Here is an 8,940-nt window from a genome sequence, read left to right as displayed (position 1 = left end):
GGCGTCTTATATTCAATGCAAGACAAATGTAAAAACCTTATCCAATTCAGATATGTTCAAACAGTCAGCCACAAAAAGCAATATTTAGTTTTAGATTTATTTCCAACTGCTTAAACCAACATTACAAATTCTACACCTTTGATCAACCTGACTTACTGATTCCCTTCAATATTTGTGCACATAGAAACCATGTTAAAAGTGCAACGCAAATGTTAAAGGTGAGGGACACACTAACTTTTCATGAACACAAACAATATCTTTATCAATAGTTTAATGGACAAACAAACATATCTTGGAAATTACAAGTTGTTAATGTTTCTCTGGAGACAAACAATACTAAAAATAACCATGGATATTTACACACAAGAGAGCCATATTTTACAATTTTAGTTCATGTCTTACCTTAAAACACAGAAAAGTAATTTCATGGCAACTAAGTAGGTTACTTTACAGCTATTTAAAATTCACTTCATGTCATCCATCGGGGAGAAAGTGATCAGTTTTGGGAGGCTATGCGCCTGAATCTTTAATGGGGAAGGAGTCTTCAGAATGTCTAAATCCAGTGAGAAGACCTGTGCTGTGGCCTCCACTGAACTCACAGGTTCCATCAGCCAGTCTCTGTCCAAACCGGAAGCTGTGTGATCCGTCAGAAGACACTCTGCTGTCCTCTGACTGCTTATATAGGAGCCATCGCTGCACGCCTGCTGGATCCGGCCCAGAGGATGTGTGGTGAGGGGAGTTTGCTTCTCCTCCGTCTTCAGGAAGGGAATCAGCAGCTCCTCATCATCATCATCATCATCCTCCTCACTCGTCATATCCACCGCTTCATCGTCGAGGCTCAGCAGGCTATCGTAGCTCGGCATTTCTGGGAGCGTTTCCTGATCGAGGCTGAACTGGACTGCGCTGCTGCCCGTGCCGCTCAGGCTGTCCAGGGCCTCGGTGTCCCACAGCAGGGAAGATTTGAGCGAGACTCCCTTCTGGCTCTGCACTTCAATGTTCTCGTTGAGGGGTGTGAGCAAACATTTAATGCTGTCGTTAAACTCTGTTATCCGCTCCATCTTCTCAGCTTTGTCCTCCTCAACTGCCTTACGCCAGGAGTTCTTCACGTCCAGAACTTTAAAACAAAAGAATACAATTAGAAAGATTTATCAAGGGAAAGGAAAGATTCACAAAACCATAAACCTCATGCCATTCTAAATAAACCAATTACCTTTATATGGAGTTACACCAGTAAACAAAAACGTAGACAATAATGAAAAGATATTGCAAGTCATTGTAATAAAAATGACTTTGCATCTCAAAAATAACAGGAAACTTGATAACTAAAGCTTACATAGAGCCTTTGTCGTTTAAGGATGTTAAATCAATATTTCCATACTAAAAGTTGTACAGAGATTAAGAGTGTCTGCTCCGTATCTGTCCGTGGCGATTTCTCTCAGTTCGCCTCGGTCATCAGAGAGCATGGATGCTGTCGGGAGGACTAGTGTCGGGCAGAGCACGGTTCAGCACTGCCCAGGTATCTGCCTCCCTTCATGCTCATGCTTCATTATTCAAATTAGAACTGTCCAGATAAAGCTCGTATTGTCTTTAAAAGCAGCTTCTGTTTGGCACAGAATTCCCACTTTAAGGCTGAGGTGAAATGCAACAGGTCTTGGCTTACTCAGGCTCTCAGGTGTGCGTGGCAGCTGCTTTCTGGTGGAGAAGGGATCTCCATGAAGAGTGCCAACAAGGCCGTCCAAATCCAGACCTTGGACCCTGCCTGCTGTGGGACTGGTTGTAGCAACAGCATCTGCAAACTAAAACACTGACACGTCAGAACTGTTGATTTAAAAATCCCACCCTTGTGTGTTTCTTATCTGGTTATCGCCATCCCTCCACATGGCAGACTTACCAACGTAGCTTTTTTTTAAATCCATAAATATACCTGGTCAGCGAGGTTATCACACTCCATGTCTAAAATCTGAGTCTTGGTCCTGATGGGTGCTGCATTCTGAGGAACATGAGCAACCTTCCTCACACTGGCCTAAAAAAAAACAGAGCACAGCTTTGTTAAATATAGTGTTACAGAAGTAGGTATAAAACACCGTTCAAAAAAAAATGTGGAGCGACAATAAACAGGATGACATACAATAATAGCCTGAGGGGGTGGTACTGCTGGAGCTTTCCGGAGGGGGGACGGGGGGGTGTCAAAGAGCCAGTCCAGAGAAGTGTTTGCTTGTGACGGTGCTGCAGCGGTGACGACAGGACTGTCAAACCTCTCAGCTGGTAACGGTTGAGGGCTGTTTTAAAGACCAAAAGCTGAAGTTGAACAGAGATAAATGCACATTTTCTCCACAATGCTTTAAAGCCGTTAGAAAACAGTGTATGTGTTCCCTGTTCTAATCCAAAAGCAACCATCTTATTAAGTGTGTCTGAATGGATAAGTGCCGGTCCGGAGGTTAGGTTCTTATTTATATTAGTAGCATATTAGGGCTGTGTCAAATAGTTTTGAAGCATCATTTGTAATATGATCAACATTTATATATAATCATAGACATAAAGAGTGTCTGCTCCGTATCTGTCCGTGGCGATTTCTCTCAGTTCGCCTCGGTCATCAGAGAGCATGGATGCTGTTGGGAGGACTAGTGTCGGACAGAGCACTGCTCAGCACTGCCCAGGTATCTGCCTCCCTTCACACTCATGCTTCATTATTCTAATAAAAAAAGGCCACATTACCTCATCGGGTTAGAATAACTAGGGAGGAGGACTTCCTGTGGTTTTCTCTCTGCAGGTTTCTCTGGAATTTTAAGAAGTTTGATTAGAAACATGACAGACCTCAAATTAAAACATGGCTTACAATAATTTGATTGTTCTCACCAAGAAGCGATGCAGGGTACTGTGAGAAGACGCTACTTCTGTAGCTAGCGCCAGCGGCCGGTTCAAAAGACAGTGGAGCCATTGGTGAGAGGAAGCCAAGGGCCTAAGGGACAAATATTAAATTACAATAGGCAACCAGGGTGGACCCCATTTTGAAGTAACAAAACATGTTAGTACTGCAACAGGTTATCTTATACTGACAAGCCTATTATTTATGTTTCTTCTAAATAAATAACACTGACTAGCAATAAAGCTCAAAATGCCATAGGACCACTTACAGGATCTTCATTCAGAAAAGAGACAAGCGGCGTGTCTTTGAGCGTAGCCATCCATTTCCTGTCCCATGCAGCCTCCAACTCGCCGATGGCGCTCCTGACCTCAGGAATTTCTTCCTTGGAAATCCTCTGTCTGGGGGAAAAAAAGAATATAAGGTTAAACGAATGATACTCAACTTTCAGTAAGCCAACAAAAACTTTACAGAATGTTTCCCCCCCATGCTAACAAATGTTCAAATAACTATTTCAGTTTCCAAACCACCAGTAGCACAGGGCTTAAAGATGCATATATATATATATATATATATATATATATTTGAGCAAGAAAAATCCAACTATAAAATGGCTGATATTTTGGCTCCTCAGAAGTTGTGTTTCAGTGTGAGTTAAAGTGTACCTGATGAGGTGGAGGTTCTGCAGTGCACGGGCCATCTGCTGACATTTCACCTGCAGCTGCTGAGGACTGAGCTGAGGTTTGGGGGCCTCAGAGACCCGGCAGCGCTCTTCTCTCAGGAGCTGCAGCGCGTGGTTCGTCAGCTCAAACACACTCAGGAGGTTCAGCTGACCCGCCTCGTACACATTCCCTGAACTCAACTGTAAAACACACAGCGAGTATGAGACTCATCTGGAAGCATTTTCATCTTAAAATGTAAGCTAAATGTGATGTGAATTTCAAGGTGTGGGAATATAGAGTGCATTCAAACCAATCACTAGTGACTCAAAGCCTGTGTATAGTAATGAACAGGCCTTCATTCAGTAACACAGTTAACAGACTGATCTTCACTCACCTGATGAGGGAGCTGTTCAATTCTCTCCAGCAGACTGCGAGGAATCTGGAGGACCTGATCCGTCCCGTCCAGGATGTATTGATCTACATCTCCCTTTAAAACACTTTCCACCACGTTCTGCTCCTCTTTGGTGGTCGACAGCATTCCATCAATGTCCGACCACAAGGAGCGTACCTTTAGAAAAGAAAATGAAGTGCTCGTGTGAGCTTTTTATAGCCTTGTTTTGTAGGAAGTTCTACAAACATAACTTTACATACTTTTCTCGACTTCTCAGCAAGAGAGGCTCCCTCTTGTGCACAATCACCGCTGTGGCGCCTGAAAGAAGAAAGACAGATTAAACAAAGTGAAATAAAAACAATGAATTTGGAAGTACTGATGGAAAAAGTCAAACACACTTGAGTAGCTCATCATACTTGGCACCCTCTGCTCTGATGTCCCTCATAGACCTCACCAGGAGCCTTTAAAAGAAGGGAAAACACACAAAAAAAACTTTGAAAACAAGACATAAATACCAATAGTATAGTAGATCATCTCGCAACAGAACTTGCTATAAAATAAATTACTCTACAGAAAGTGCAAGCTTAAAAACACAAACCTCTGAAAACTTCAACATGTGCACATAGACATTTGCTGTCCATGAAACACGCAGGAGTGTCTATAGTTGGCTCACTGGGGCATTTAGGGAAACAGCAGTCGTTAACAACATTTGTTCCACCTGTGTTTTACTGCTTTGACCAATTAAAACGTCTGACTACGGACACCTCCAGCTTCTGCCAACTGGTCTCGTTAAAACTTGGCTTACAAATGAGGTCACAATTTACAGACGGGGCTTAAAAAAAATAGCCAATGAAACGACAGCAGTGACAAAAGATTCAAAAAGTAATATCTCATTGCAACGATAGTAACAGATAAGACTCACACCTAGGGATGGGTATCGTTAGGATTTTACCGGTACCGGTACTGCTTATCGGTATCGGTATTTTTCGATACTCTTATCGATACTTTTCAATAATTTGGTGCTCAAAATTATAGACATGAATACAAGATGTGAAAATTAAACAGTAATTGTATTGTAATTTTCTTGCAGAAATAACTGTAACTTATACATTAGCTTCTCAGAAGCAGACACAAATAAATAAAATAGCTTAAAGGGGCCTGGCTCGCCCTATCATGCTTTTTGGGGTTTTCCCTCAGACAGAGGATGAAAAGAGGCATTTTTTAAAACATTTTTTAACATTTGTAAATAATTTACATCTTCATCCTGACATTTCAAACTGACAACCTAGCCCGACAAGAGATCCTTAAAACATTGTCCTACAGTTACATCATGCAAAACTGTGAAGAAATTGGTCAAAAGGCTAAGATGGCAAAAAGATAAAGGCGAGTACGTATATTATTCTGGATTGTACTTTTAAATCATCACAAAATAAATGATGTGCTGAACTGAAACACAACAATTGCTGAACCATACATTGAAAGGTTGACCTTTAACAACATTTAAATGAAGTTTTCCAATTCACAATGACATCCGTAAGTTTAACTGGTTTATAAAGCATTCACTGAAAGGCCAAACTATTATAGGTGTAGGAGCTCACATTAATACACTGTCAGTGTTAATAAACTAAAAAAAGACAAGGCGATGTGCCTGCAAGACTGCACTCAGGTAATCAAAACATATTAACCGTGCGCAGCAGCTAACCTGCCTGCGAGCCTTCGCTCATTTACACACGGCGCGGCTGAAGGCCGCTAGCACTATTAGCACTAGCAGTATCGCTAGCACCGTTTTAGATTCAATGAGTGTCTCGTTTGCAAATGCTTCATTAAGTGCTTCATTAAGTTTCTTGTGGTTTACCCCTTTACAGCACTAATTGGAGTAAATAGATTTGCACCTTGCAACTATCGCCCACTACATTTTTTCAAGTGCATCCCAGACCTTCGATCGCTCTCGCTCTGTCCCGTGCCCCTCCGGGAGTTCTCCCACCCGCAATAATAGAAGCGCTGTTGGAAGAGATGGACCGAGTGGCATTTATAGTTGGCCCAATCAGAGGGGTCTCAACCGGAATATCATCACAACCGGGGATGAGGGGTCACCAACCAGAAGGTTTAAAGTGGAAACAAAGAAGTAGAACGTAACACATATACCGATAGCAGCACCCGTTTGTCCAGCGGCTTAACGGTATGCCGATACCCGTCCAATCCAGGTACCGGTATTGACTTAAGCTACACGGTTCTCGGTTACCCATCCCTAGCACACCACAATAAATTTAAACACAAGATACAAAAGTGTACGCAACAGCCCAAAAAGATGATACATTTATTTAAATAAAGTTCAAAACATGGTCAGTTAATTATCAAATGATTTTTTTTTTGGGAAAAAGGAAAACATTGTGTTACCCCCTTTACAAGCAACTAATTGAGTACATAGATTGCACCTTGCACTATCGCCACTACATTTTTCAAAAGTGCACCCAGACCTTCGATCGCTTCGCTCTGTCCGCGATGCCTATAAGAAATTGAGTTAATTAAGGGTGTTTTTAATTAATGGGCGGGCAATTGCGCTCTATTAAAAGTGTCGTGAATTATATATATATAATATATATATATATATATACGGTGTTCAACAAGATGACAGAAAAATAATATTTACATTTTTGTTAGTTTACAAGAAAAAGTGACACACATCCTCCTTTGAACGCTTTACGCCTAGGTTTCCACCACCGTAGGAAAAGGAGAGTGGGCCTCCGGGGTTCAAACACGGCGAACTACGAAAGTAAAACCGGTTAGTGCAGTACGACGTCTTTTACTTCTGTAATGTCGTCCATTCAGTTCAATTTTTTTTTTAGTATAAATAAAGAAAGTTATGGTGGGCCGACAAAGTAAAACATCAACGGCACGTCAACCGTGCATTTCCCTGATAGTATATTGGAACTAGAACACTAACAATCTACTGTCGACCCAAGGACTTCCGACGTCGGCGACGGCCGAGGAGGGACGCTGTACCGGCTTCTCCTACCTGGACTAAGTACCGGTCCAAAGACTTTTCGACGTCATCTAAGCCCTAGCAAAGGAAGTGCCCATTGGTCTCGGCTCGTTTTGGTCATTCAGGGTACCGTCGACTTCATGTTGTTGTAAACTGGTACAGAGTATGAAATGTGGGTCGTCGGAAGATGAAGGTGATGAGGGACATTTTTCGGATTAACTGTAAGTTGAAAAAACCGCGTCCAACGACAGTTTACCTTTAGGTCAGCCCCTTAGTGGTTTTTCATATATCATTCAGTTAATTCTACTGTCCAGTTAACTATGTTGCTCCCCTCGACAAAAGGAAAAAGGGTTTTTTTTTTAGTAAACTATTAATTGACTGGTACAAAACTTGAAATAAATTTATTTACATAGTAGAAAAACCCGACAACGCATGTGAAAACATAGAACACAAATTTAAATAACACCACACGATCCCTACCCATTGGCTCTTGGCACATCGAATTCAGTTATGGCCATGGACCTAACCTGCCCATAGCCGTATGGCAATTCGGCGACCTGTTTGCCCACGACGATAGCCATATACACAATGCAAGATGAAGAAACAAAGGTGAAATTTGGAAGACCAACCACTGGGGAGTAGGGGCCAACACTACTATAAGGCCAACTCTGGGGAGACTAACCCGGTTGATATTTACGGTGAGCCAGGTAGAGAAGGTTGTCGCGAAGATAATAACGCCCACCCTCTTGAGGGCCTCCCNAGTACCCTTTTTCCGGCAATTTTTAACCTCTTTCGGTTTGCACAAATAGGAAATACGGAATATATCGAGCGGTTAAAAACAGCAAGTTGCCTACATGTCAACATTGACATGTAGGCAACTTGCTGTTTTTAACCGCTCGATATATTCCGTATTTCCTATTTGTGCAAACCGAAAGAGGTTAAAAATTGCCGGAAAAAGGGTACTTCCTAATACTCCTTAAAAACTTTGCTGAGCACTTGGTCGCCACACTTTCATCTGAAGTTGTCGGCGGAGGCAGGCGCCATGTTTGTGTGTCTGACTGTTGTTGGTGGGAGCTTTCTTCCTAAACGTCTCTTTCACCAGGACCCGCCCCGAGCAGAGGAGAGGGGCTGCAAGCTACACGTATTGAACACGCATTTTCCGGTGTGCCTTTCAAAGTAAAACTCCTTAACGTCACCTACTGCAATGCAAAATATTTCACGTAAATGTATTCAGATAAAGTAAATGTGCTTGCTGCAAAACTCAACCAAAAGTGGTTTATATCATTCATAAATTCAAACACTTAAGTGTTTTTTATTGAAGTGCGATAGAGTATTATATTTGTAATAAACTGACAAAGGCTGACGGAATAGGCGGAACTAACGATATTTGTAATTCTAGTCGGACCCAAAGAGCACACTTTTATCTATTTCATGTTCTTAGAAATAAAGTAAGAAATCATTCCAATGTGTACTATAGGACACTAAAAAAAAAAACAGTTTAAAAGGGGAGTGATTATTAAAATATGCATAAATAAAAAGAAATAATGCTAACTATATTTAACATAAGATAACATTAAACAAGTTTAAATGATTTGTTATTGGTTGTGATCATATTCTAAAGATGTTTGGATCATTGAAAAGTATACAGCTCCCTTTCATATTGAGTGTTGAGAGCTGTATCCATAAATTCATGTTGTGCTCAAAGTGCACCAGATTGATGCATTTCACTTCAACATTTAAAAATAAATCTTCCCGGGGGAGCATGCCCCCAGAAATAGCTCAATGAGCCTGTTAAACAAAGCCTAAATGAAAATATGACCACAGCTCAGATCGGGGCCTGTTGAAAGAAGACGATCGGGGCCTGTTGAAAGAAGGACGACTAAACTGGCACATCACCAGAGTGCAAAGAGGGTCGGATAGAGGATGTAGTTACTGATTCTGGCTGACCGGACAAAGATCTTTGCCTGCATCTTTGGATTGAAACCCACTGTGTGTGTTATATGTATTAAGAAATGAAACAGGCAGGCGTTAAAACAAATGC

At 41.6% G+C, this 8,940-nt stretch overlaps 1 protein-coding gene across 1 annotated transcript; it reads right to left on the bottom strand.

The window, feature by feature from the left end:
* Positions 1-254: 254 nt before the first annotated feature.
* Positions 255-6,418, bottom strand: LOC104965848 (HAUS augmin-like complex subunit 6). Its single transcript, XM_010794876.1, has 12 exons — positions 6,394-6,418; positions 4,315-4,377; positions 4,177-4,234; positions 3,920-4,093; positions 3,529-3,725; positions 3,135-3,264; positions 2,857-2,959; positions 2,716-2,776; positions 2,129-2,279; positions 1,925-2,023; positions 1,661-1,796; positions 255-1,114 (listed from the first exon to the last, which is right to left on the bottom strand). The coding sequence occupies exons 2-12, from the start codon at positions 4,359-4,361 to the stop codon at positions 465-467; spliced, it is 1,806 nt and encodes a 601-aa protein (XP_010793178.1). The 5' UTR covers positions 4,362-4,377; positions 6,394-6,418; the 3' UTR covers positions 255-464.
* Between the last annotated feature and the right edge of the window lie 2,522 nt (positions 6,419-8,940).

Source organism: Notothenia coriiceps, unplaced genomic scaffold (genome assembly GCF_000735185.1).
Source record: "Notothenia coriiceps isolate Sejong01 unplaced genomic scaffold, NC01 NC01_scaffold00037246, whole genome shotgun sequence".
NCBI classification, from domain to species: domain Eukaryota; kingdom Metazoa; phylum Chordata; class Actinopteri; order Perciformes; family Nototheniidae; genus Notothenia; species Notothenia coriiceps.
Note: the sequence above shows the minus strand (reverse complement) of the source record. Positions and strands in the feature narration are given on the sequence as shown.

Bases quoted from the DNA above. Each gene is read 5' to 3' on its own strand.
- LOC104965848 (XM_010794876.1), bottom strand. From the start codon at position 4,361: ATGAGGGACATCAGAGCAGAGGGTGCCAAGTATGATGAGCTACTCAA. The intron at 3,726-3,919 runs GTGAGTGAAGAT...TGTGTTTTACAG, and splicing joins TTGAACAGCTCCCTCATCAG to TTGAGTTCAGGGAATGTGTA. The intron at 3,265-3,528 runs GTACACTTTAAC...TTTTTCCCCCAG, and splicing joins CAGAACCTCCACCTCATCAG to ACAGAGGATTTCCAAGGAAG.